The sequence below is a fragment of the Carettochelys insculpta genome, chromosome 29, assembly GCF_033958435.1.
Source record: "Carettochelys insculpta isolate YL-2023 chromosome 29, ASM3395843v1, whole genome shotgun sequence".
Classification (NCBI taxonomy): domain Eukaryota; kingdom Metazoa; phylum Chordata; order Testudines; family Carettochelyidae; genus Carettochelys; species Carettochelys insculpta.
Genome location: NC_134165.1, coordinates 968,649 through 995,631, shown reverse-complemented (window position 1 = coordinate 995,631; position 26,983 = coordinate 968,649). Strand labels below are relative to the sequence as shown.

Sequence of the window (26,983 nt, the reverse complement as noted above, 5' to 3'; positions counted from 1 at the left end):
CCGCAGGGTAAAGGTTTCTCGGGAATTGGAAGTTGGTCCAGGTAAAGTGAGAGCTATAAAGGAATGTGAGCAGCCCTGTGACTGGGTGTGACCAGCTTCCTGGGTGTGTGGTCCTGAGCCAGGTCACTTGCAGGAGAGGGCCAGGAGCACTGGTATTCTGGTGGTGAACTCCACTTCTGATTCCGGGGGGAGGCAGAAGTTGGAGGTGGAAGGACAAAGAGCTTTGGGCCTGGTGGGCCAGTGAGGGACAAACAGGGATTCCTTCATGTGGATTCTGTGTCTGGGACTCACAAAACAGCTTTCAGAAAGCAGGATGAGGAGGAGGTCGTCCTGAGGACCAGCAATGACCTAGCTCATGTTAGAAGGGAGGGGCACACCCGGGGCGATCAGACTCCCACCCCACAGGACAAGGGGGAAGGTTAGAACTTGGTTACATGAAGGAAAGGCCTCATCCTTTTTGCCCTAAAATGCCAGAATCTCCAGGGGGTTCAAACGTGGTTGGGGTCTACCAAAGAGCAACATAAACATACAGTTACAATGGGTTTGTTCTGTTACTCACGCTGACAGCTGTGACCAATGGGGTGTTGCTACCCAAAGCTGTAGAATTGTACCACGTACTGAATGTCTGGAAAGGACCATGCAGTGTGTTGACATTGATGTATAACCATGAATTGTTATGTTGAAGGAGTTTGTAATTCTGAAATGTCACCGTTGTTCCCTGTAACTAGTCTTGCAACCTCTCACATGAGAAGGAACATTCCAAACCTACTGTGTGGCATGGAAGGGGAAACTGAGGCACACAACCATTTGGGTGGTCTGGCTAAATGCCAAGAGTGGAAAGCATTGGTACCTTCCTTTACTGGACAGTGACTGAATTCCAAACATTTGCTGGAGCAGCTGTATGGGCTGGTGGGCAGACAGGGCAGGGCCCAGACCAGGGAAGAACTGTTTGATCTGCTGGTGCTGCAGCAGCTGTATGGGCTCTGCCTGCCCGACTTGAGAACGTGGTTGATGGACCGGAGACCGAAGCAGGGAGACCGACCAGCCCGAGGGAGCTAAAGGGACTTGCCCGGCTGCACCACATGAAAAGGGCTAAGACCAAGCTCCTGACAGGAGCCTCCCCCGGCAGGATTATGACGTGGAGGTGGTAACATCAAGGGGAGCACCGAGGGTACAGCCGATGCCCTGTCACGAGGGGAGGGCCCCGAACTTCCCCAGGTCACCGGCTGAGTGACCCTGCTCAGTTCGGTCTGGAAGTGGGGAGAGATGTGATGAGTGGGGAATTAGTGTGTTTGTGTGTCTCTCACAGAGGGTGGGGGGCTCCTGCTGGGGGTAACCTGGTGACCAGGTGACACCTCTGGGCTGCAGATAAAGGCGGAGGGGGAGCTGAGGGGGTTGAATTGGAACTGGGAGTTGGAAGCAGTGAGTCTGGGGGAGAGAGAGAGACCAAGGAGGGGGCAAGGCCCCGGCTCTGGGGGGTGGGTGGGGGGCTCAGGGGCTGTGATGGAGTGGGGGATACCTGTGGGGGGGGGGGGGGGGCTCACAGAGGGTGTGGGGCTCCTGCTGAGGGTAACCCTGACAACCAGGTAACACCTTTGTACTGCAGACAAAGGAGGAGGTGGAGCCTGAGGGGTTTGAATTGGAACTGGGAGTTGGAAGCAGTTAGTCTGGGCTGAGGGAGAGCGAGACAAAGGAGGGGGCCAGGCCCCGGCTCTGGGGGCCCCTCGGGGCCTCCTCTCCTCAACATGGATGGGACTGGCTGTCTCTGCCGGCTGTACTGACTCCTCTCTACGATGCTGTGTCCTGTCGGCTAATAAACCCGCTGTTCTCCTGCTGAGTGAGAGACTCTCCTGCCTGCGGATGGGGTGCAGAGCTTGGGGGACCCCAGAACCCCATCACAGGGGCTCCTCTCCCCAGCATGGATGGGACTGGCTGTCTCTGCCAGCTGCACTGACCCTTCTGTGTGACGCTGTGTCCTGTCGGCAAATAAACCCGCTGCTGTCCTGCCGAGTGAGTCGCTCCTGCCTGCGGCTGGGGGCAGAGCCTGGGGACCCCGAACCCCATCACAGCCACCGGCTGCTCACTCTCATGTTCACTCGTGCGGCTCTTCTTGCTGCTGTGCCAGTGCCCAGGATTCTGGGCCCATCGGTTATTCAATGGAATTCTTGTTTCCGGCTAGCCCAGCGCTGGGTCGTGCTCTATCCCCCGTTGGGCGTCCCCCAGGTCCCAGACCCCGTCTGGCTGGGGCCGGGAGCCTGTCTGACCACTGGGCGGGCAAAGGGTCCAGGTGTTTCCGGCTTCCTGCTGCTGTTTGCAGACCATGTGGCTTCATCTCCAGCACTTGTCCTCTCAGACATTCAGCCATGATATCTTCCCTTCCTCCTGTGTCAGCACTGGCTGTGCCCCCAGCTCAGAACAAGCCGCTTTCCCTCCAGCATTCCCCCATGGGTGCCACCTGCTGCCCCACCTGTGCCCAGGCAGAGCACCCTCCCACGCCTGGCAGCAAGGTCAGGGCAGCCAGAGCCACTCCTGGTTCGCGGGAAATTCACGTCTGCCAACACCTCCCCCAGAGAGCTAGGCCCAGCTGCAACTCCCAGGGCACTGGGTTCCTAACTCCCTTGGGCTGCTGCACCACGGTTCGCAACCAGGTCCAGTGTGGGTGGGATTACAAGGCACCCCCACCCCCCATTGACCCCCACCTGCCCTCCCCTGCACCGAAAAGTGGCGTCACGGCCCAGTTGGTCTTTGAGCAGCTGTGAGCCTGTGGAGAGGCGGGAGAAGCTTCACCTGCTGCGCCTGCTCCCCACAGTCCCATTGGTTGGTTTCTGACCAATGGAAGATGCCTATCTGAAGCACCGCCTCCTCCCCTTCTGCATCCAAACTCCCTCCCAGACCCCCCACCCCTCCCCTCAGCTCCCTTCTGCACCCGACCCCCCCCCCAGACCCCGCACCTCCTCCAGGAATACCCTGGAGGCCTGCAGCCCTTGGCCATGCTCCACATTCTAGGAGCGGAGTAACCACGAGAGAGACACTTCCCTGGCGTGGTCCAAGCTGTGTATTTCTGCCTCCTCTCCCTCCCAGGCTTCCCTGGAGACAAAGTTCAACCGGAGCAGGGCTGGCGCCGGACGTTTCAGCCTGCACAGTGGCTCTGGCCCAGGGAGAAGCTTGGGAGCCCAAGGAGCCCCTGGTAACATTAACACCACAACCTGCCCTGCTGAGCCCAGGGGCCCTGTGCCCCGACCATGGGGGTACCTTCCTGTGGACGCCGGGGCACCGCTCTGCCAGCCACTCTACAGGGGAGAATTCCAGCCATCTCCCTCCACTGAGGTCAGGTCTGCACCGGCCGGGGCCATCTCCAAACCTGCCTGGCTTGGCCCTGCTCTTCTCTGGGCGGTGCTGCGCTGAACCAGTCCGCAGGCCAGGACACCCAGCAGCATGACCACCAAGGTAGCTATGGCAGCGGTCGCGATGGCAATAGCTGTGGGGGTCTCTGCAAAGAGGGAATTCAGCTAGTGGGCAGGTAAGAAACACAACGAGCACCTGGTCCCAGCTTCTCGCAGCAGCCTCGTGTCACGGAGCTGGGGGGTCCCCAGGCCCTGCCCCTCCCACAGCCAGACGCGGCTCTCGCTCCGCGGGGGGAACAGACGGGTTTGGGGGCGACAGGGACACAGCGCAGAACAGACTGGTCAGTACAGGGCCCAGAAGCCGCCAGTACCACCCATCCTGGGGAGAGGGGCCCAGAGGGGTCCCCGAGCCGGGCCCTGGCCCCCTCTCTCCTCTCTGGCCAGACCAGACTGCCCCACCCCAGCGCCTGGTTCCCATTCAACCAGCCAGGCCCCTCCGCCGCCTCTGTCCTGTTTCCCAGGGAAAGAAGGGGACGGGGGTTCACCTGGGTTACAAATGGCCACTGAGTCCATGTGAGAAGTCATCGCTCTGAAACTCCCCTCACCATTGGGCACTGATACTGTGCCTAGGGAAACTGAGGCACCCAGCTGGGGTTGCCAGAGGCCAGCAGGGAGCACATGGCACCTACCCAGGGGAATCAGACCCCCAACCACCGCCCTTGGTGGTGAGCCTGTGGGGAGGATGGGGCCGAGACCTGGGAGCCAGCCCAGGAGGAATTCAGCTCTACGACGGAAGGGTCACTCCCACACAGCTACGAGCGAGTGCCCAGTTGGCTCCATCCAGTCCTGCCTTGCACCAGTGGCAGGTAAAGGGACTTCACTGCCTAGAGCGGCAGACGGGCACAAACTCCCATGGAACAGTGGGAGCTAGGAGCTTCCCAGGTTGGGGAACCTGCTGAAGCCCACCTGGCACCTGGCAGCCCAAATGCCTGTACAAATCTACCCTCCATTCAGGCAGGGGGTTTCGCCGGGCAGGACGAGGACCCCAGGTTGGCTAGGCTGCTCGGCGCTGCCAGGAGTCACGTGGGAGATGGTGCAGAGGGGCCTCGGGCCAGCCCAGCCCAGCCACGCACGCCCTCACAAGTGGAACGGGTCCCATTGCGCACACGTGTGCAGACAAAAGCAGGCACCGAACCAAACCGGAGCCTGTCATGAGCTCCCCAGAACCCCTGGCTCTGCGTGACCAGCTGCAGCAGACCTGAACCCTGCCCGCAGGGCATTAGCCTGGATTACGCCCCCACTGCCTGGAGCTAACCCAGCCTGGCTGTGCCGGAAGAGAGGGATCCCTGCCTGGCTCCCCCCATCTCGGGACCAGCAAGCTGAGCCAACGACCCATGTCCCTGGACATGGGCTGCCTACGGCACTCACCATGACTCTGGAGCTCGGCCACAGCGGAGCTGTTCCGGATGAGGGGCCTGTGCGGAGTCAGGTCCAGGGCCGTGAGGCAGGTGACCTGCTGCCTGTGGTCCCATCGCTGGGGGGTTATCTCGTGGGTCACTGTGACGTTGTCGGGTCCGGCCCCAGTGCGGTTGTGGAAGGTCTCCGTGTGCAGGGTCCGGTTCCCCTGGCGCAGGCTCACGGTGAGGTGTCTGACGGGCGCCACACCCCAAACCCGGCACGTCAGGGTGTGGGTCTGGCCCAGCACCAATGCAGGGAGCGGCTCCAGCACCACCTGCTCCGGCGCCCCTGGAGGGACAGACGCAGGCAGGCTGAGGGCAGGGACCCAGCCCAGGGACAGACCCTCCCCAGGGACCAGGGCTCTGCTCCCCGCCCCGGCCAGCTGGAGGCCATGCAGACCCCTGGGGGAGCCACAGGCAGAGTCCCAGGAGCCCTTCATGCCAGCAGCCGTCCGTCCTGCCTCCTCCACAGTCTGCCTTTTGTGTGGTCTCACCCTGACCACAGCCAGGTCTGGAGGCCTCCTGGCCCCTGTTGCTGAGGCTGCATGTCCCTGGGTCCCAGTGGGAGGAAGAGCCCCAGGCTGCCCCCGCCCCAGCTGCAGCCCACCTACCAGCTTGTCCATCCCTCCTGCAGCTGCATCCACCTCCGCCCTGGGCAGACCCTGCGCCCCACGCCCAGCCGGGGCACTCCCTGATGCTGCACCCAGCTGGGCTGCCTTTCAACCTGCCCTGGGCTCTGCCCTGCAGGCTGCTTTGCCCTCCCTCCTCCAGACTGGAGCGGTGCTGGGAGCTGCCCTCCTCTGCGACCCAGCCGCTTCCATCAGGGCTGGCCATGCTACGGGGCCACAGCCCAGCAACAGCTTCTGTCTAGGTCAGCCCTGCACTGTGGATCTGGACACAGGCCCCTGGGGGAAAGGCCCAACCCCATTCCCTGCTCCCCTCCTGCCCCTGGGCCCAGCAGCCAGTCCCCTGCCCAGGGGCCGGGTGGGAGTCAGCACCTCCTTGAGGGGAGAGGCCCACTTCCACACCTGCCCAGCCAGCCTGCGCCGCTCGGGGCCAGGTCACCGCTCGGCCCCCAGTTCCCCACTTCCACACCTGCCCAGCCAGCCTGTGTCGCTCGGGGCCAGGTCACCACTTGGCCCCCAGCTCACCACTTCCACACCTGCCCAGCCAGCTTGTACCACTCAGGGCCAGGTCACCGCGCAGCCCCCAGTTCCCCACTTCCACACCTGCCCAGCCAGCCTGCGTTGCTCGGGGCCAGGTCACCGCTCGGCCCCCAGTTCCTGTCAAGGTGGTGTCCATCCCTCAAGCACTTCCCTGCCCCCAGAATGGCCCCATGGGGCAAAACCCGCCCCAGCCCCGCTGCAGCTGGGAGCCAGCGGCACTTACGGTACGCGGAGATGGTTCCTTTCACCAGCTTGTGAGTAGTGTTGCAGTTGACGTAGCACTGAGGGTTCGACTCCCACTCGGAGATATTGACGATGTGCATGGCTATCCACCCGGGGCCGGTCCGACTCAGCTCTTTTGTGAGGGGGATCTCCAGCCCTATCGGGGCATCACGGTCCTGGCACGTGGTGCTGCAGTTTATCCAGACGGACCCTCCGTACTCCACCACGGCAGTTCTCGGCGAAATGCGCACCTCAAACGAGCCCTGCGCGGCCCCTGGAATGGCCAAACCCGCCCGTCACGCTGCGCCTCCGGGGCTCAATGGAAGCCAGCCAGCAGAACGCCAAAGCCACCCGCTGCCGGGCCAGCCGGACACCCCGTCCCGACCGCGCCAGCACTGCCCCGGGGACACGCTGCCTGCGCCCACTTACCCGGCAGCACCCCGAGAAGCAGCAGCAGTGCCAGGGAGTGCAGGGGTGAGTGCTTCTGGAGCCCCTGTGGCCCCATGGCTGCGGAGGGAGGGCAGAGACAGGGCTCGGCTTTCCCGGGGGCCTGGCCCAGGCGCACTGGCCTCAGTGGGAGTCCTGGCGAGTGAGTGAGCGGCTGTAAGTGGAAATGCAGAGCTGGAGCAGAGCTGCCCCCCAGGGCCTGTCTGCAAGAGAGCGCAGCCCCCCCCACCCCCGTGAGATTGCCAGGGGAAACCTGCCTGAAGGGGCAGTTCCTTCTGACCCCGCCTAGCTGGAGACCAGCCCAGCACCCTGCCTGCTCTAACCAGCAGTCTCCACTCCCGCCCCAGCCAGGGCAAGGACCCAGGCATCCTGGTGCTCAGCCCTGCCCCCATTCCTGTCCCAGAGGTAGGAAGAGGGCCAGGGAGTGGTGAGCTGGCTCCCAGCCCTGCAATGCTGGAACCGCTAGGCCTCGCTGCCTTCCAGAGCCAGGGAGAGAACCCAGACAGCCTGCCCCTTAGCTCTCCCCTGCTAACCACTGCCCTCCCGGAGCCAGGGGAGACCTCCCAGCCCCTGCTCTAACCCCCAGCCCCCACTGCCCTCCCGGAGCCAGGGGAGACCTCCCAGCCCCTGCTCTAACCCCCAGCCCCCACTGCCCTCCCAGAGCCAGGGGAGACCTCCCAGCCCCTGCTCTAACCCCCAGCCCCCACTGCCCTCCCAGAGCCAGGGGAGACCTCCCAGCCCCCTGCTCTAACCCCCAGCCCCCACTGCCCTCCCGGAGCTGGGGGAGACCTCCCAGCCCCTGCTCTAACCCCCAGCCCCCACTGCCCTCCCGGAGCCAGGGGGAGACCTCCCAGCCCCTGCTCTAACCCCCAGCCCCCACTGCCCTCCCGGAGCCAGGGGAGACCTCCCAGCCCCTGCTCTAACCCCCAGCCCCCACTGCCCTCCCGGAGCCAGGGGAGACCTTCCAGCCCCCTGCTCTAACCCCCAGCCCCCACTGCCCTCCCAGAGCTGGGGGAGACCTCCCAGCCCCTGCTCTAACCCCCAGCCCCCACTGCCCTCCCAGAGCCAGGGGAGACCTCCCAGCCCCTGCTCTAACCCCCAGCCCCCACTGCCCTCCCGGAGCCAGGGGAGACCTTCCAGCCCCTGCTCTAACCCCCAGCCCCCACTGCCCTCCCAGAGCTGGGGGAGACCTCCCAGCCCCTGCTCTAACCCCCAGCCCCCACTGCCCTCCCGGAGCCAGGGGAGACCTCCCAGCCCCTGCTCTAACCCCCAGCCCCCACTGCCCTCCCAGAGCCAGGGGAGACCTCCCAGCCCCTGCTCTAACCCCCAGCCCCCACTGCCCTCCCGGAGCCAGGGGAGACCTCCCAGCCCCTGCTCTAACCCCCAGCCCCCACTGCCCTCCCGGAGCCAGGGGAGACCTTCCAGCCCCTGCTCTAACCCCCAGCCCCCACTGCCCTCCCAGAGCCAGGGGAGACCTCCCAGCCCCTGCTCTAACCCCCAGCCCCCACTGCCCTCCCGGAGCCAGGGGAGACCTCCCAGCCCCTGCTCTAACCCCCAGCCCCCACTGCCCTCCCGGAGCCAGGGGAGACCTCCCAGCCCCCTGCTCTAACCCCCAGCCCCCACTGCCCTCCCGGAGCCAGGGGAGACCTCCCAGCCCCCTGCTCTAACCCCCAGCCCCCACTGCCCTCCCGGAGCCAGGGGAGACCTTCCAGCCCTTTCTCTAACCCCAGCCCCCACTGCCCTCCCAGAGCCAGGGGAGACCTCCCAGCCCTTTCTCTAACCCCCAGCCCCCACTGCCCTCCCGGAGCCAGGGGGAGACCTCCCAGCCCCTGCTCTAACCCCCAGCCCCCACTGCCCTCCCGGAGCCAGGGGAGACCTCCCAGCCCCCTGCTCTAACCCCCAGCCCCCACTGCCCTCCCGGAGCCAGGGGAGACCTCCCAGCCCCCTGCTCTAACCCCCAGCCCCCACTGCCCTCCCGGAGCCAGGGGAGACCTCCCAGCCCCCTGCTCTAACCCCCAGCCCCCACTGCCCTCCCAGAGCCAGGGGAGACCTCCCAGCCCCCTGCTCTAACCCCCAGCCCCCACTGCCCTCCCGGAGCCAGGGGAGACCTCCCAGCCCCCTGCTCTAACCCCCAGCCCCCACTGCCCTCCCGGAGCCAGGGGAGACCTCCCAGCCCCCTGCTCTAACCCCCAGCCCCCACTGCCCTCCCGGAGCCAGGGGAGACCTCCCAGCCCCCTGCTCTAACCCCCAGCCCCCACTGCCCTCCCGGAGCCAGGGGAGACCTCCCAGCCCCCTGCTCTAACCCCCAGCCCCCACTGCCCTCCCGGAGCCAGGGGAGACCTCCCAGCCCCTGCTCTAACCCCCAGCCCCCACTGCCCTCCCAGAGCCAGGGGGACAACCCAGCCCCTGCTCTAACCCCCAGCCCCCACTGCCCTCCCAGAGCCAGGGGAGACCTCCCAGCCCCTGCTCTAACCCCCAGCCCCCACTGCCCTCCCAGAGCCAGGGGAGACCTCCCAGCCCCCTGCTCTAACCCCCAGCCCCCACTGCCCTCCCAGAGCCAGGGGGACAACCCAGCCCCTGCTCTAACCCCCAGCCCCCACTGCCCTCCCAGAGCCAGGGGGAGACCTCCCAGCCCCTGCTCTAACCCCCAGCCCCCACTGCCCTCCCAGAGCCAGGGGGACAACCCAGCCCCTGCTCTAACCCCCAGCCCCCACTGCCCTCCCGGAGCCAGGGGGAGACCTCCCAGCCCCTGCTCTAACCCCCAGCCCCCACTGCCCTCCCAGAGCCAGGGGGACAACCCAGCCCCTGCTCTAACCCCAGCCCCCACTGCCCTCCCGGAGCCAGGGGGAGACCTCCCAGCCCCTGCTCTAACCCCCAGCCCCCACTGCCCTCCCAGAGCCAGGGGAGACCTCCCAGCCCCCTGCTCTAACCCCCAGCCCCCACTGCCCTCCCAGAGCCAGGGGGAGACCTCCCAGCCCCTGCTCTAACCCCCAGCCCCCACTGCCCTCCCGGAGCCAGGGGAGACCTCCCAGCCCCCTGCTCTAACCCCCAGCCCCCACTGCCCTCCCAGAGCCAGGGGGAGACCTCCCAGCCCCTGCTCTAACCCCCAGCCCCCACTGCCCTCCCGGAGCCAGGGGAGACCTCCCAGCCCCCTGCTCTAACCCCCAGCCCCCACTGCCCTCCCGGAGCCAGGGGAGACCTCCCAGCCCCTTCTCTAACCCCCAGCCCCCACTGCCCTCCCAGAGCCAGGGGAGACCTCCCAGCCCCCTGCTCTAACCCCCAGCCCCCACTGCCCTCCCAGAGCCAGGGGGAGACCTCCCAGCCCCTGCTCTAACCCCCAGCCCCCACTGCCCTCCCGGAGCCAGGGGAGACCTCCCAGCCCCTGCTCTAACCCCCAGCCCCCACTGCCCTCCCAGAGCCAGGGGGAGACCTCCCAGCCCCCTGCTCTAACCCCCAGCCCCCACTGCCCTCCCGGAGCCAGGGGAGACCTCCCAGCCCCTGCTCTAACCCCCAGCCCCCACTGCCCTCCCGGAGCCAGGGGAGACCTCCCAGCCCCTGCTCTAACCCCCAGCCCCCACTGCCCTCCCGGAGCCAGGGGAGACCTCCCAGCCCCCTGCTCTAACCCCCAGCCCCCACTGCCCTCCCGGAGCCAGGGGAGACCTCCCAGCCCCTGCTCTAACCCCCAGCCCCCACTGCCCTCCCGGAGCCAGGGGAGACCTCCCAGCCCCCTGCTCTAACCCCCAGCCCCCACTGCCCTCCCAGAGCCGGGGGAGACCTCCCAGCCCCCTGCTCTAACCCCCAGCCCCCACTGCCCTCCCAGAGCCAGGGGAGACCTCCCAGCCCCTGCTCTAACCCCCAGCCCCCACTGCCCTCCCAGAGCCGGGGGAGACCTCCCAGCCCCTGCTCTAACCCCCAGCCCCCACTGCCCTCCCAGAGCCAGGAGGAGACCTCCCAGCCCCCTGCTCTAACCCCCAGCCCCCACTGCCCTCCCAGAGCCAGGGGGAGACCTCCCAGCCCCCTGCTCTAACCCCCAGCCCCCACTGCCCTCCCAGAGCCGGGGGAGACCTCCCAGCCCCTGCTCTAACCCCCAGCCCCCACTGCCCTCCCGGAGCCAGGGGAGACCTCCCAGCCCCTGCTCTAACCCCCAGCCCCCACTGCCCTCCCGGAGCCAGGGGAGACCTCCCAGCCCCCTGCTCTAACCCCCAGCCCCCACTGCCCTCCCAGAGCCGGGGGAGACCTCCCAACCCCTGCTCTAACCCCCAGCCCCCACTGCCCTCCCGGAGCCAGGGGGACAACCCAGCAGCTGCACCTCCTGCAATGGCGTCGCTGGGTAAGCTGGAGCCGCGCAATGCCGGCCAGCAGGTGTTCGGGGCTGTCCCTGGGGCAGGCGAGACCCCTCTGCACTGAGGAACAGAAGCGCCAAGAGGTCTCCGTGGGGAGGGGGCTGGAGTTCTGCCGTTGCTGTTGGAGAAGGGGCTGATGGTGAGCGGCGCAGCCCAGGGGAGCGTGTACGTAGCTGTCTGCTGGGTGAGATAAGGGACGTCTCAGGGCCCCCCCCCCCCCCCGCCCTGGCTGGCTGCCCCAGCTTATGAGCAGAGCACCCTCACGCCCATGGCCAGCAGCCTGTGTGTGTCTGTGGCGGGTTCACAGCCGCACACAGAACAATGGTTGCTCCACACACGGGCAGGAGCAACCATTGCTGGTTCCCTCTGGCTGCAGCAGAGCTCAGAACTGGGGCTGAGCCCCCAAAGGGGACACAGACCCGGCTGCCCCCACTCAGTCTGTACCGGGGCAGAACCCCTCCTGCACCCGTAAATGGTGCTGAGCAGCAGCCCGTGTGGCCCTGCTGGGGGGGGTGGCTCCAGCCATCCCAGCTCCCCACGCGCAGGCGGGGCTCACAGGCGGTGGGCCACCAGCCTCTCCCGCAAGCAGCTTTGGACCTGGCTGGTTCTCACTACGTGCTGGTTCCTGGCCCAGCAGCAAGCAGGGCGCTGGGTTGCTGGGGGGGCGGTGCAGCCCGTGCCTGCCATGGATGGGGGGGGGGTCAGTGGGAGGCCACAGTTCCAGGTGTGCTACTGAGCATGCTCAGTAAAAGTCAAGCTGCACATTGCGGTTGTGGGGGGGACCAATTCCAAACCCCTCCCCCCGCCCACCCCTTGTAACCTCTGTCCAGGCAGTACCAAGGCACTGGAAAACTCGAGTTTCCCAGCAGACATCTGGGCAATGGACTGAGAGGGGCCCTGTAGCTAATTCCTGCACGAGAGAGAGAAAACTGCAAATGCCGGCAGGTGGGCCAAAGGGCTCAGGTTGTGGCGCCGGAGGAGCAGGGTGGCGAGTGGGAAAAACTCTTTCCCCGGGAGGGTGGAGCAGCTCTGGGACGGGTTCCCGGGGGAGGAGGTGGAGTCTCTGTCCGGCTTGACAAAGTCCTGGCTGGGGCTGGGGCTGGGCCTGCTTTGGCCTGGGGGGGGCTGGACTTGATGGCCTGCTGTGATGTACATAAAGCTGTAAATCCTTGAGTTGCATCCTGCTCGGATTCCATGTGGGCAGACCATGGTGCTAGTACAGTATTATCTATTCGTTTCCTAGCCAGGCTCCATATTCCGCTAGCTTTTCCGCCTGCCGCCGCCGCCCAGGGAGGGGATGTTCTCAGGGAACGGCCCACGGGGACTCCCAGCGCTGCCCTGAGTGGCACCGGCGAATTTGGGGCCCAGCGTTTTTGTAAGAGGTGCTGGGGTGACGCTGCCCCGTGTGCATTTAGCGACCCGGAGGCCGTCGCCCTCACGTTGCCCAGTCACCCACTCCTGGCAGGCTGCTTTGGACCCAGATCTGTGGAGCGACTTTGTACCATCAGCCAGCCGTGCCCCCGCCCTACTCACTGGTGACCAAGTGGCCCAGCCCCGGGGCAGGCAGGCAGGCCCTGGGGCCCAGCATGCCTCAGGCCTGCTCTCGCCCCTGGCTTTGAAGTGGGCCATGGCTGACGATGGGCTAAGGCTCTCAATCACTTGCCTGCCCACCTTTGGCATCTCACCCACCTGCTGCTGCCCTCTGCGTAGCAGAAACTCCCTGACCCCAAGGCAAACGGGGCCGGTCGGAGCTGCTGCTGGAGCTAGGGCCTGTGCTGCAAGCAGCCGGCAAGTATGAACTTGAGGTCACACCTTGGAAGGGTGACAAGGCCTCCCCGGTGCCCCAGAACGGGCTGGGTCCCAAGTGTCACTGCGCGGAGCCGCTTCCCAGGCACTTATGGGCACAGGGCTGGCTGGTGTAGGTGTCCCTGCCTCCCACCGCCTCCGCCCTGCAGCGCTTCAGTGGCAGAGCAGCGTTCTCTCGCAGGGCTTCCTCGGCTGCGGCTTCTTCCCCGCCAGGGCTGTGTGCGTGTGCACCCGGGGGGTGTGCATGGTGCATCTGCTCACGCATTGCCTGGGGCGTGTGCGCATGCACGTTAGGGTGTGTATGCACACGCATGCCTGTGCACACACCTGGGTGGGGTGTACCTGTCTGTGTGCACGGCTGATGGGAAGGGCTCCTTGCTAGTGTGGGAGGGCGTTTGCCGGCGAACGCCCCATGTGGCCTGTTGGCCCCTTCGTGGCAATGCCCTGGCCTGTGCCGTGCGGCCTGGTGGCTCTCACCTTGCTGCCCCCCCACCCCCGCGCACTTGCCTGCGATGCCCAGAGCCGTTCTCGGCAGCGAGACGTGGCCCAGGTCACCCAGGGAGCGATGCCAGAGACGGGAACTGGCCTAGTCCCACACCCAGGGCGAATGCCCCACCAGCCACCCTGCCCTTCCATAGATGAGCCTCTCTGGGTGGAGGCCCTTCGCCCACCCCTCCTCCCTCCAAGATGCGGCCACCTCTGGGCAGGAACATGGCTGCTCTCTGCCAGCAGCAGTGCTGTGGCTGAAGGGGCAGGGCAGAGCGCGAGAAGCTGCCCCTCCGGCCCCAGCTCGTCAGACTCCCAGGACAGGTGCCAACCCAGCCTGGGGCAGGGCTGCAGGGTGGATCAGCATGGGCTGCAGAAGGAGGAGGAGGTACCATGCACGAACGTCAGGCCCTGCAGCCCAGAGCTGCCCCCCTAGTGCAGGGCCCACAAGGGGGCTGGGACTTCCGCAGCCCCTGCCACATGGGTGCAGCTCCTCGTGCCACCACCAGGGGCGGCTGCTGGAACGTGCAAGGCAGCGGGGTGGGGGGTCGGGCTCCGTTCTTGGCTCTGGGGCAGACCTGGGGCCAGAGCCTGTGCCAGTCCGTGCCTCAGTTTCCCCTCCCCTTTCTTTAGTTGGACTATGGGCCCTTTGAGCAGGGACTGTCCCACACTCTGTGTCTCTGTGGCACCCAGCACAATGTGAGTCTGGGTGGCGCCTGGCCCGACGGGGCCCTGATCTCGGCCGGGGTCTGGGCGGCGCCTGGCCCGACGGGGCCCTGATCTCGGCCGGGGTCTGGGCGGCGCCTGGCCCGACGGGGCCCTGATCTCGGCCGGGGTCTGGGCGGAGCCTGGCCCGACGGGGCCCTGATCTCGGCCGGGGTCTGGGCGGCGCCTGGCCCGACGGGGCTCTGATCTCGGCCGGGGTCTGGGCGGCGCCTGGCCCGACGGGGCTCTGATCTCGGCCGCGGTCTGGGCGGCGCCTGGCCCCATGGGGCCCTGATCTCGGCCGGGGTCTGGGCGGCGCCTGGCCCGACGGGGCCCTGATCTCGGCCGGGGTCTGGGCGGCGCCTGGCCCGACGGGGCCCTGATCTCGGCCGGGGTCTGGGCGGCGCCTGGCCCGACGGGGCCCTGATCTCGGCCGGGGTCTGGGCGGCGCCTGGCCCGACGGGGCCCTGATCTCGGCCGGGGTCTGGGCGGCGCCTGGCCCGACGGGGCCCTGATCTCGGCCGGGGTCTGGGCGGCGCCTGGCCCGACGGGGCTCTGATCTCGGCCGGGGTCTGGGCGGCGCCTGGCCCGACGGGGCTCTGATCTCGGCCGCGGTCTGGGCGGCGCCTGGCCCGACGGGGCTCTGATCTCGGCTGGGGTCTGGGCGGCGCCTGGCCCGACGGGGCTCTGATCTCGGCCGGGGGCAGTGACAAGTGACAAGTCTTGCCTTAGCGTGAGCGCCCTGGGGCTGGTTATATACAACCTCTGCAGCGCTCCCCACTTCGCACCTCACTGCCGATCCCACTCAGGTCAGGGGCAGCTACGGGCTCTGTCTGGGGCTCGGCTGAGTAGACCCGGTACAAAAGTGTGGGGGAGGCTATAGCCCCTCCCCCCACCTCCCTGCATGCTGCCCCTGCTCTCCTGGCCAACTGTGGGCTCCTGAGCCCTGCAGCGCAAGTGCCTTGTCCACACCTGCCCGGGAAGCACACGGAGAGCTGGTGGGTCTCTCGGAAGAGATGTGCTTCCTTTATTTGCCCTGACCACAGCTTTGCAGATGCTCTTTGAGCCCTGGATAAAGCCGGCTGAACAATGTCTCCGGTCAGGGACGCTGCCCCTGTCACAGGCCTGAGTCCCAGTGTAGCAGCCGCCAGGCGCCCAGTTACTGGTATAACTGGCTGTGAGGGGGCTGGGCCCACGCTGAGTTGCTGCCCCAGCTGAGTGAGCTTGGGAGGGAAGTTCCTCCAGGTCAGCGCGGTACAGAGCCGGGGGCGGGGTCCCACCTTCCTCTGCAGCAGGGGCTTGGCTCCTCCCAGCACACGGCTCTGGCGGATCAGTTCCCTTCAGGGCTCAGCGCTGGTCCCTTCTGGTCTCTGCCCCTGGCCTGAACAGCCCGAACAGCTGTGCTCAGCATGGGGACTGGCGAAAGGCCACAGCCGGCAGGAGGCAGGAGATGGGCTGGCCACCGTTGGGCTGCGCCAAGACACCACCTGGCCCCAGAACACACTCTGAAAACACCACCAGCCGGGGGGGGATCCCAGGTGTGACGGGGTTCAGGGGTCCCCAGGCACTGTGCCCCGTCCGCAGGCAGGAGTGACTCTCACTCAGCAGGTAGAACAGGAAGTTTATTAGGCGACAGAGGCCCGGCTCACCACAGAGGTGTCAGTACAGCCGGCAGAGACAGTCATTCCAACCCGTCCTGGGGAGAGGAGCCCGAGGGGTGCCCCTCTGGGGTGTAGCTTCCCCGCTCGCCCAGCTGGCTGTCTTCCAGCTCCCTCTCCCCCTACCCTCTAACTGCTCCCATTCAAACCCAGCTCAGCTCCTCCCTGCTCTGTGTTCAGGTCAGAGGTGTTACCTGCCAGCCTAGGTTATAGCCCCAGGGGTCATCCCCAATGCTCTGCCTGTCACACACACATCCAGTCTGACTCTCACACATGCACCCCCCTCCAACTCCGTCACATCAGGCCAGCAGCTCCCCAGCCCCTTGGCAACAACACAAACTGTGGGTGGGGGAAGAGCCCCAGAGGAGATTTACCAGCGTTTGCCTGCAACATACGAATGGTTCCCTGCACCCCCCAGCCAGGCTCCCATCCCGCACTCACTGGGGGCTTTCGCTGCCCCCATTATTAATCTCCCTCCCCCAGTCCTGGGGAACGCAGACCGGGCTCAGCCGCTGCAGGAGAGGGAGTCCTGCTCGACCCGAGTCTGCTCCCTGCCCGCTGCCGAAGCCGGGTTGCAGGGTCCTGCGATCCACGTAACGGGCCCCTCTCAGCTGCCCAGACCCGACGATCCCAACAACTGTCTCGTTAGCGTCAAAGAGTTTTCACAGGGACCCGCCCCCCACCGGGCCCCTCTGTGGAGCTCCCCGGCAGGGCAGCTTGTGCGCAGCTCAGAGGTGCCAGCCCCACGGCTCAGAGAAGTGGTTAGCAGTGGCTGTTACAGCCGGTCTCCCTGCACCACCGTTCTGACCGTAGTGTTACCGGCACTTCCTGCTGCTCTCCCGGCCGCCTGCTTCCTCCGCGGGTCCATGGCAGCTGCAGCCACACGTCCCCCAAGCCAAGGAGGTGGGCTGTCCTGTCTGTCTGTCCTGGCTGTTCTGGGGGCACCGGCCCCCTCCCGCGATCCTGCTGAGCAGCAGGGGTGTGCAAAGGAGGGTCCCGCACTGCCTGGCATGCCATGGGAGGGGGGGAGCCGCAGGTAGGAGCCCCAGGGTGCCGGGTCCCAGCAGTCCAGGCCTAGACGCTCTGCTCCGCACCAGCTGTGCTCTCCGCAGCCCCATTCAGGCTCCTGAGCTCCGACGGCTTGTGCTGCTCAGCTGCTTTGCCTGTCTCCTTGGGTTTGAGCCAGTAGGAACCGACCTTGTAGGTGCGGCAGTACCAAACATAGACCAGGTAGCCTACACCAGCTGCAAGGACGAGAACGCCCACAACCACCAGCACCCACTTCAACCACCACCAGGTGGGATCTGTCAAAGAAGGAGGCAGGAGATTGAGGCACATGAAGAGGTGGGACAGCCTAGTGTGTAGGGCTGTGCACAGTGGCCGTGAGGGGGAGAACACCCGGGCTGTATTCCCCTCAACCCCTGGACTTGGGCAAGTCGCTCTCCTGCTCAGTGCCTCAGTTTCCCCTTCCACTCTGTCTGTTTACATGGTGAGCTCCCTGGGGCAGACTCACCCTTTGCTTGTGTGTGTGTGGATCGCCCAGTACGACAGGGCCCTGATCTCTGCCGGGGTCTGGGCAGCACCTAGCACTACAAGGCCCTGATGCGGGCTGGGGTCTGGGCAGTGCCTGGCCCAATGGCGCCCTGATCTCCGCTGGCATTCCATGGTGTCACACACAATTAATATGAACAGAGAGGGAGCTGTATGTGAGAGGAACTGGGACAGAAAAGAACCAGCAACCCCTCAGGCTGTGGAACTCGGCCCCAGCCCTGCTCGCTCTGGGGCAGGACTGACACTAGAAGCACAGCTGACCCTGGCGGGGCTGTGTCCCGGCCACGCTGCAGAGGGAATGGCTGGCTGGGAGCCCTGGGCCAGGCGGTCTGGCCTGCAGCACACCCAGTGCAGAATGGCAGCCTGGTGTCCCCTATGGCTTTCATGGGCCCCTGGGTTCCTAAATCCCATTGAACAGCAGGTCCATTCCTTTGTGTGCCTTAATCTCTTAGTGCTTATGCAAACCTCGCCCCCAGGCCTCCCCAAAGGCCGCTTACCGTCCACATGGACCATCACTTCCCGGCTGACGGTGCCGTACTCGTTCGAGGCCGTGCAATTGTAGGTCCCAGCATCCTCCGAGCTGACCAGCCGCTGCTCCGCGCCTTGGAAGACAACCCCAGGCTTCACGCACTCCACCGTCGGCGTGGGGCTCCCCTGCGCCTCGCAGAAGATTTGCTTGGTCCCCTTCACCCAGATCCTGCTCCGGGGGCAGCCGGAGTCGTCCATCCTGGGCCGGTCTGCAGACGGGAGAGGGCAGCTGGTTACTCAGCCCAGCACCGTGTGGCCCCAGCCCTTGCCAGCTCCCAGGGCTGCTGCAAACTACGGCAGCTTTGCCCTGCCCCCCCAGCCTCCTCATGGGGCTGCCCTAGTGCCCAGCCAGGGCCAGGCAGGCCCTGTGTGCCAGGGAGCAGCCTTGGCCTTGGGAGCTATGGGTTTTAAATCCTGCCACTGCCATGGCCTCCTTGCGCAAGCCTGGGCCTGAGCCCAGTCAGCAGAAACCCACGAGAAGGCCTCAAGTCCCCACCCGTGAAATGGAGCTGCAGATCCTTCCTGTGGCAGCCTCCTCTCTATTGCTTGGAACTGGGTGTGTGCAGTGTGTGGTGCCACGGGGCCCTGATCTCGGCCGGGGTCTGGGCGGCGCCTGGCCCGACGGGGCCCTGATCTCGGCCGGGGTCTGGGCGGCGCCTGGCCCGACGGGGCTCTGATCTCGGCCGGGGTCTGGGCGGCGCCTGGCCCGACGGGGCTCTGATCTCGGCCGCGGTCTGGGCGGCGCCTGGCCCGACGGGGCTCTGATCTCGGCTGGGGTCTGGGCGGCGCCCGGCCCGACGGGGCTCTGATCTCGGCCGCGGTCTGGGCGGCGCCTGGCCCGACGGGGCTCTGATCTCGGCTGGTGTCTGGGCGGCGCCTGGCCCGACGGGGCTCTGATCTCGGCCGGGGGCAGTGACAAGTGACAAGTCTTGCCTTAGCGTGAGCGCCCTGGGGCTGGTTATATACAACCTCTGCAGCGCTCCCCACTTCGCACCTCACTGCCGATCCCACTCAGGTCAGGGGCAGCTACGGGCTCTGTCTGGGGCTCGGCTGAGTAGACCCGGTACAAAAGTGTGGGGGAGGCTATAGCCCCTCCCCCCACCTCCCTGCATGCTGCCCCTGCTCTCCTGGCCAACTGTGGGCTCCTGAGCCCTGCAGGGCAAGTGCCTTGTCCACACCTGCCCGGGAAGCACACGGAGAGCTGGTGGGTCTCTCGGAAGAGATGTGCTTCCTTTATTTGCCCTGACCACAGCTTTGCAGATGCTCTTTGAGCCCTGGATAAAGCCGGCTGAACAATGTCTCCGGTCAGGGACGCTGCCCCTGTCACAGGCCTGAGTCCCAGTGTAGCAGCCGCCAGGCGCCCAGTTACTGGTATAACTGGCTGTGAGGGGGCTGGGCCCACGCTGAGTTGCTGCCCCAGCTGAGTGAGCTTGGGAGGGAAGTTCCTCCAGGTCAGCGCGGTACAGAGCCGGGGGCGGGGTCCCACCTTCCTCTGCAGCAGGGGCTTGGCTCCTCCCAGCACACGGCTCTGGCGGATCAGTTCCCTTCAGGGCTCAGCGCTGGTCCCTTCTGGTCTCTGCCCCTGGCCTGAACAGCCCGAACAGCTGTGCTCAGCATGGGGACTGGCGAAAGGCCACAGCCGGCAGGAGGCAGGAGATGGGCTGGCCACCGTTGGGCTGCGCCAAGACACCACCTGGCCCCAGAACACACTCTGAAAACACCACCAGCCGGGGGGGGATCCCAGGTGTGACGGGGTTCAGGGGTCCCCAGGCACTGTGCCCCGTCCGCAGGCAGGAGTGACTCTCACTCAGCAGGTAGAACAGGAAGTTTATTAGGCGACAGAGGCCCGGCTCACCACAGAGGTGTCAGTACAGCCGGCAGAGACAGTCATTCCAACCCGTCCTGGGGAGAGGAGCCCGAGGGGTGCCCCTCTGGGGTGTAGCTTCCCCGCTCGCCCAGCTGGCTGTCTTCCAGCTCCCTCTCCCCCTACCCTCTAACTGCTCCCATTCAAACCCAGCTCAGCTCCTCCCTGCTCTGTGTTCAGGTCAGAGGTGTTACCTGCCAGCCTAGGTTATAGCCCCAGGGGTCATCCCCAATGCTCTGCCTGTCACACACACATCCAGTCTGACTCTCACACATGCACCCCCCTCCAACTCCGTCACATCAGGCCAGCAGCTCCCCAGCCCCTTGGCAACAACACAAACTGTGGGTGGGGGAAGAGCCCCAGAGGAGATTTACCAGCGTTTGCCTGCAACATACGAATGGTTCCCTGCACCCCCCAGCCAGGCTCCCATCCCGCACTCACTGGGGGCTTTCGCTGCCCCCATTATTAATCTCCCTCCCCCAGTCCTGGGGAACGCAGACCGGGCTCAGCCGCTGCAGGAGAGGGAGTCCTGCTCGACCCGAGTCTGCTCCCTGCCCGCTGCCGAAGCCGGGTTGCAGGGTCCTGCGATCCACGTAACGGGCCCCTCTCAGCTGCCCAGACCCGACGATCCCAACAACTGTCTCGTTAGCGTCAAAGAGTTTTCACAGGGACCCGCCCCCCACCGGGCCCCTCTGTGGAGCTCCCCGGCAGGGCAGCTTGTGCGCAGCTCAGAGGTGCCAGCCCCACGGCTCAGAGAAGTGGTTAGCAGTGGCTGTTACAGCCGGTCTCCCTGCACCACCGTTCTGACCGTAGTGTTACCGGCACTTCCTGCTGCTCTCCCGGCCGCCTGCTTCCTCCGCGGGTCCATGGCAGCTGCAGCCACACGTCCCCCAAGCCAAGGAGGTGGGCTGTCCTGTCTGTCTGTCCTGGCTGTTCTGGGGGCACCGGCCCCCTCCCGCGATCCTGCTGAGCAGCAGGGGTGTGCAAAGGAGGGTCCCGCACTGCCTGGCATGCCATGGGAGGGGGGGAGCCGCAGGTAGGAGCCCCAGGGTGCCGGGTCCCAGCAGTCCAGGCCTAGACGCTCTGCTCCGCACCAGCTGTGCTCTCCGCAGCCCCATTCAGGCTCCTGAGCTCCGACGGCTTGTGCTGCTCAGCTGCTTTGCCTGTCTCCTTGGGTTTGAGCCAGTAGGAACCGACCTTGTAGGTGCGGCAGTACCAAACATAGACCAGGTAGCCTACACCAGCTGCAAGGACGAGAACGCCCACAACCACCAGCACCCACTTCAACCACCACCAGGTGGGATCTGTCAAAGAAGGAGGCAGGAGATTGAGGCACATGAAGAGGTGGGACAGCCTAGTGTGTAGGGCTGTGCACAGTGGCCGTGAGGGGGAGAACACCCGGGCTGTATTCCCCTCAACCCCTGGACTTGGGCAAGTCGCTCTCCTGCTCAGTGCCTCAGTTTCCCCTTCCACTCTGTCTGTTTACATGGTGAGCTCCCTGGGGCAGACTCACCCTTTGCTTGTGTGTGTGTGGATCGCCCAGTACGACAGGGCCCTGATCTCTGCCGGGGTCTGGGCAGCACCTAGCACTACAAGGCCCTGATGCGGGCTGGGGTCTGGGCAGTGCCTGGCCCAATGGCGCCCTGATCTCCGCTGGCATTCCATGGTGTCACACACAATTAATATGAACAGAGAGGGAGCTGTATGTGAGAGGAACTGGGACAGAAAAGAACCAGCAACCCCTCAGGCTGTGGAACTCGGCCCCAGCCCTGCTCGCTCTGGGGCAGGACTGACACTAGAAGCACAGCTGACCCTGGCGGGGCTGTGTCCCGGCCACGCTGCAGAGGGAATGGCTGGCTGGGAGCCCTGGGCCAGGCGGTCTGGCCTGCAGCACACCCAGTGCAGAATGGCAGCCTGGTGTCCCCTATGGCTTTCATGGGCCCCTGGGTTCCTAAATCCCATTGAACAGCAGGTCCATTCCTTTGTGTGCCTTAATCTCTTAGTGCTTATGCAAACCTCGCCCCCAGGCCTCCCCAAAGGCCGCTTACCGTCCACATGGACCATCACTTCCCGGCTGACGGTGCCGTACTCGTTCGAGGCCGTGCAATTGTAGGTCCCAGCATCCTCCGAGCTGACCAGCCGCTGCTCCGCGCCTTGGAAGACAACCCCAGGCTTCACGCACTCCACCGTCGGCGTGGGGCTCCCCTGCGCCTCGCAGAAGATTTGCTTGGTCCCCTTCACCCAGATCCTGCTCCGGGGGCAGCCGGAGTCGTCCATCCTGGGCCGGTCTGCAGACGGGAGAGGGCAGCTGGTTACTCAGCCCAGCACCGTGTGGCCCCAGCCCTTGCCAGCTCCCAGGGCTGCTGCAAACTACGGCAGCTTTGCCCTGCCCCCCCAGCCTCCTCATGGGGCTGCCCTAGTGCCCAGCCAGGGCCAGGCAGGCCCTGTGTGCCAGGGAGCAGCCTTGGCCTTGGGAGCTATGGGTTTTAAATCCTGCCACTGCCATGGCCTCCTTGCGCAAGCCTGGGCCTGAGCCCAGTCAGCAGAAACCCACGAGAAGGCCTCAAGTCCCCACCCGTGAAATGGAGCTGCAGATCCTTCCTGTGGCAGCCTCCTCTCTATTGCTTGGAACTGGGTGTGTGCAGTGTGTGGTGCCACGGGGCCCTGATCTCGGCTGGGGTGTGGGCGGCGCCCTGCCCGACGGGGCCCTGATCTCGGCCGGGGTGTGGGCGGCGCCCTGCCCGACGGGGCCCTGATCTCGGCTGGGGTGTGGGCGGCGCCTGGCCAACGGGGCCCTGATCTCAGCCGGGGCGTGGGCGGCGCCTGGCCAACGGGGCCCTGATCTCAGCCGGGGCGTGGGCGGCGCCCGGCCCGACGGGGCCCTGATCTCGGCCGGGGTCTGGGCAGCGCCGGCCCAACAGGCCCCTGGCCTTGGCTGGAGCTCCCCTAATGCCAAGGACAGGTGGGAGACGGGGCATTCGTGTGGTGGGCGCTGTGCAGGAGCGGCCACCCCCGTTCACAGGCAGCAGGGGAGCCGAGGTGGCAGTGGAGTATGTCTGGAGAGAGCTGGTGTGGGCACCGTGTGCTGGGAGGGGGCAGATGGGCCGGGGGAGCAGAAAGCTGGGAGCTCTGTGACCCCTTCTGCTGTCCCCCAGGCCCTGGCCAGTAGCCGTCCCGTGTGCTCTGCCGTGATGCGCTCCAGCCAGGCCAGGCCCCAGAGCGGGGAGGTGCAGGGTGGGGAGGGGAGGAGAAGAAGAGGGAGACCCCATCGCCCTGAAGAGAAGCAGCACCTGTGCCCACACCAGGCCTGGCCCCTCAGCGACGCTCTTGTGGGGAAATCCGCACTGGGGGGGTAGGACGATCCACCCGATAGGGCCCATCCCTCGGACGGGCGGGTCCCAGTCTAGGCTCAGACCCTGCCTTGGGCGCTTGGCCCCACACCAGCGCCTTGGCAGTGGGAGTACTTGGCCCCTCTCTGGGTCGGACCTGGGAGCTGGGTGGCCTCCCATTCCCGAGCTGGGACTCCACCGGAGGGAGGAGTCAGCCCCGTGGCTGGGTGCCTGTGCCTCTAGCTGTGTCTGGTGCCCGGACCGCGTGAGGACTCACAGTAAACCCGGAGCTCGGCCACAGCGGAGCTGTTCCGGATGAGGGGCCAGTGCGGAGTCAGGTCCAGGGCCGTGAAGCAGGTGACCTGCTGCCCGTGGTCCCATCGCTGGGGGGTTATCTCGTGGGTCACTGTGACGTTGTCGGGTCCGGCCCCAGTGCGGTTGTGGAAGGTCTCCGTGTGCAGGGTCCGGTTCCCCTGGCGCAGGCTCACGGTGAGGTGTCTGACGGGCGCCACACCCCAAACCCGGCACGTCAGGGTGTGGGTCTGGCCCAGCACCAATGCAGGGAGCGGCTCCAGCACCACCTGCTCCGGCGCCCCTGGAGGGACAGACGCAGGCAGGCTGAGGGCAGGGACCCAGCCCAGGGACAGACCCTCCCCAGGGACCAGGGCTCTGCTCCCCGCCCCGGCCAGCTGGAGGCCATGCAGACCCCTGGGGGAGCCACAGGCAGAGTCCCAGGAGCCCTTCATGCCAGCAGCCGTCCGTCCTGCCTCCTCCACAGTCTGCCTTTTGTGTGGTCTCACCCTGACCACAGCCAGGTCTGGAGGCCTCCTGGCCCCTGTTGCTGAGGCTGCATGTCCCTGGGTCCCAGTGGGAGGAAGAGCCCCAGGCTGCCCCCGCCCCAGCTGCAGCCCACCTACCAGCTTGTCCATCCCTCCTGCAGCTGCATCCACCTCCGCCCTGGGCAGACCCTGCGCCCCACGCCCAGCCGGGGCACTCCCTGATGCTGCACCCAGCTGGGCTGCCTTTCAACCTGCCCTGGGCTCTGCCCTGCAGGCTGCTTTGCCCTCCCTCCTCCAGACTGGAGCGGTGCTGGGAGCTGCCCTCCTCTGCGACCCAGCCGCTTCCATCAGGGCTGGCCATGCTACGGGGCCACAGCCCAGCAACAGCTTCTGTCTAGGTCAGCCCTGCACTGTGGATCTGGACACAGGCCCCTGGGGGAAAGGCCCAACCCCATTCCCTGCTCCCCTCCTGCCCCTGGGCCCAGCAGCCAGTCCCCTGCCCAGGGGCCGGGTGGGAGTCAGCACCTCCTTGAGGGGAGAGGCCCACTTCCACACCTGCCCAGCCAGACTGTACCACTCAGGGCCAGGTCACCACTCAGCCCCCAGTTCCCCACTTCCACACCTGCCCAGCCAGCCTGCGCCGCTCGGGGCCAGGTCACCGCTCGGCCCCCAGTTCCCCACTTCCACACCTGCCCAGCCAGCCTGCGCCGCTCGGGGCCAGGTCACCGCTCGGCCCCCAGTTCCCCACTTCCACACCTGCCCAGCCAGCCTGCGCCGCTCGGGGCCAGGTCACCGCTCGGCCCCCAGTTCCCCACTTCCACACCTGCCCAGCCAGCCTGCGCCGCTCGGGGCCAGGTCACCGCTCGGCCCCCAGTTCCCCACTTCCACACCTGCCCAGCCAGCCTGTGTCACTCGGGGCCAGGTCACCACTTGGCCCCCAGCTCACCACTTCCACACCTGCCCAGCCAGCTTGTACCACTCAGGGCCAGGTCACCGCGCAGCCCCCAGTTCCCCACTTCCACACCTGCCCAGCCAGCCTGCGTTGCTCGGGGCCAGGTCACCGCTCGGCCCCCAGTTCCTGTCAAGGTGGTGTCCATCCCTCAAGCACTTCCCTGCCCCCAGAATGGCCCCATGGGGCAAAACCCGCCCCAGCCCCGCTGCAGCTGGGAGCCAGCGGCACTTACGGTACGCGGAGATGGTTCCTTTCACCAGCTTGTGAGTAGTGTTGCAGTTGACGTAGCACTGAGAGTTCGACTCCCACTCGGAGATATTGACGATGTGCATGGCTATCCACCCGGGGCCGGTCCGACTCAGCTCTTTTGTGAGGGGGATCTCCAGCCCTATCGGGGCATCACGGTCCTGGCACGTGGTGCTGCAGTTTATCCAGACGGACCCTCCGTACTCCACCACGGCAGTTCTCGGCGAAATGCGCACCTCAAACGAGCCCTGCGCGGCCCCTGGAATGGCCAAACCCGCCCGTCACGCTGCGCCTCCGGGGCTCAATGGAAGCCAGCCAGCAGAACGCCAAAGCCACCCGCTGCCGGGCCAGCCGGACACCCCGTCCCGACCGCGCCAGCACTGCCCCGGGGACACGCTGCCTGCGCCCACTTACCCGGCAGCACCCCGAGAAGCAGCAGCAGTGCCAGGGAGTGCAGGGGTGAGTGCTTCTGGAGCCCCTGTGGCCCCATGGCTGCGGAGGGAGGGCAGAGACAGGGCTCGGCTTTCCCGGGGGCCTGGCCCAGGCGCACTGGCCTCAGTGGGAGTCCTGGCGAGTGAGTGAGCGGCTGTAAGTGGAAATGCAGAGCTGGAGCAGAGCTGCCCCCCAGGGCCTGTCTGCAAGAGAGCGCAGCCCCCCCCACCCCCGTGAGATTGCCAGGGGAAACCTGCCTGAAGGGGCAGTTCCTTCTGACCCCGCCTAGCTGGAGACCAGCCCAGCACCCTGCCTGCTCTAACCAGCAGTCTCCACTCCCGCCCCAGCCAGGGCAAGGACCCAGGCATCCTGGTGCTCAGCCCTGCCCCCATTCCTGTCCCAGAGGTAGGAAGAGGGCCAGGGAGTGGTGAGCTGGCTCCCAGCCCTGCAATGCTGGAACCGCTAGGCCTCGCTGCCTTCCAGAGCCAGGGAGAGAACCCAGACAGCCTGCCCCTTAGCTCTCCCCTGCTAACCACTGCCCTCCCGGAGCCAGGGGAGACCTCCCAGCCCCTGCTCTAACCCCCAGCCCCCACTGCCCTCCCAGAGCCAGGGGAGACCTCCCAGCCCCCTGCTCTAACCCCCAGCCCCCACTGCCCTCCCGGAGCTGGGGGAGACCTCCCAGCCCCTGCTCTAACCCCCAGCCCCCACTGCCCTCCCGGAGCTGGGGGAGACCTCCCAGCCCCCTGCTCTAACCCCCAGCCCCCACTGCCCTCCCAGAGCCAGGGGAGACCTCCCAGCCCCTGCTCTAACCCCCAGCCCCCACTGCCCTCCCGGAGCCAGGGGGAGACCTCCCAGCCCCTGCTCTAACCCCCAGCCCCCACTGCCCTCCCGGAGCCAGGGGAGACCTCCCAGCCCCCTGCTCTAACCCCCAGCCCCCACTGCCCTCCCGGAGCCAGGGGAGACCTCCCAGCCCCCTGCTCTAACCCCCAGCCCCCACTGCCCTCCCGGAGCCAGGGGGAGACCTCCCAGCCCCCTGCTCTAACCCCCAGCCCCCACTGCCCTCCCAGAGCCAGGGGAGACCTCCCAGCCCCCTGCTCTAACCCCCAGCCCCCACTGCCCTCCCAGAGCCAGGGGGAGACCTCCCAGCCCCTGCTCTAACCCCCAGCCCCCACTGCCCTCCCGGAGCCAGGGGAGACCTCCCAGCCCCCTGCTCTAACCCCCAGCCCCCACTGCCCTCCCGGAGCCAGGGGAGACCTCCCAGCCCCTGCTCTAACCCCCAGCCCCCACTGCCCTCCCAGAGCCGGGGGAGACCTCCCAGCCCCTGCTCTAACCCCCAGCCCCCACTGCCCTCCCAGAGCCAGGGGGAGACCTCCCAGCCCCCTGCTCTAACCCCCAGCCCCCACTGCCCTCCCAGAGCCAGGGGGAGACCTCCCAGCCCCCTGCTCTAACCCCCAGCCCCCACTGCTCTCCCAGAGCCAGGGGGAGACCTCCCAGCCCCTGCTCTAACCCCCAGCCCCCACTGCCCTCCCGGAGCCAGGGGAGACCTCCCAGCCCCTGCTCTAACCCCCAGCCCCCACTGCCCTCCCGGAGCCAGGGGAGACCTCCCAGCCCCCTGCTCTAACCCCCAGCCCCCACTGCCCTCCCGGAGCCAGGGGGACAACCCAGCAG

At 66.5% G+C, this 26,983-nt stretch overlaps 2 protein-coding genes across 3 annotated transcripts in view; both read right to left on the bottom strand.

Annotated features, from left to right (window-relative positions):
* Positions 1 to 3,040: 3,040 nt before the first annotated feature.
* On the bottom strand, positions 3,041 to 11,122 carry LOC142003215 (intercellular adhesion molecule 4-like). Of its 2 annotated transcripts, none has more exons than XM_074979962.1 (5): positions 10,946 to 11,122; positions 6,619 to 6,790; positions 6,191 to 6,463; positions 4,773 to 5,090; positions 3,041 to 3,490 (listed from the first exon to the last, which is right to left on the bottom strand). In XM_074979962.1, the coding sequence occupies exons 2-5, from the start codon at positions 6,692 to 6,694 to the stop codon at positions 3,291 to 3,293; spliced, it is 867 nt and encodes a 288-aa protein (XP_074836063.1). In that variant the 5' UTR covers positions 6,695 to 6,790; positions 10,946 to 11,122; the 3' UTR covers positions 3,041 to 3,290. The 2 variants fall into 2 exon arrangements, with proteins under 2 accessions (XP_074836063.1, XP_074836064.1); XM_074979963.1 differs by having other exon boundaries at positions 6,619 to 6,771.
* Positions 11,123 to 15,581: 4,459 nt separating this feature from the next.
* LOC142003422 (uncharacterized) overlaps positions 15,582 to 26,983 on the bottom strand; it is a 36,453-nt gene continuing 25,051 nt past the window's right edge. The window contains exons 9-15 of the mRNA XM_074980381.1: positions 25,298 to 25,469; positions 24,870 to 25,142; positions 23,184 to 23,501; positions 21,626 to 21,865; positions 20,672 to 20,881; positions 17,683 to 17,922; positions 15,582 to 16,938 (exon numbers count right to left, since the gene is read on the bottom strand). Of these exons, the coding sequence (XP_074836482.1) occupies positions 16,709 to 16,938; positions 17,683 to 17,922; positions 20,672 to 20,881; positions 21,626 to 21,865; positions 23,184 to 23,501; positions 24,870 to 25,142; positions 25,298 to 25,469 (1,683 nt within the window). The 3' untranslated portion in view covers positions 15,582 to 16,708. The remainder of the gene's footprint in view (positions 16,939 to 17,682; positions 17,923 to 20,671; positions 20,882 to 21,625; positions 21,866 to 23,183; positions 23,502 to 24,869; positions 25,143 to 25,297; positions 25,470 to 26,983) is intronic.

What these genes read in the sequence shown, in the direction of transcription:
- LOC142003215 (XM_074979962.1), bottom strand. Translation starts at nt 6,694, where the DNA reads ATGGGGCCACAGGGGCTCCAGAAGCACTCACCCCTGCACTCCCTGGCA. An exon ending in AGGAACCATCTCCGCGTACC is followed by an intron (nt 5,091 to 6,190) that starts GTAAGTGCCGCT and finishes CTGTCCCTCCAG; the next exon opens with GGGCGCCGGAGCAGGTGGTG. An exon ending in GGCCGAGCTCCAGAGTCATG is followed by an intron (nt 3,491 to 4,772) that starts GTGAGTGCCGTA and finishes CCCTCTTTGCAG; the next exon opens with AGACCCCCACAGCTATTGCC.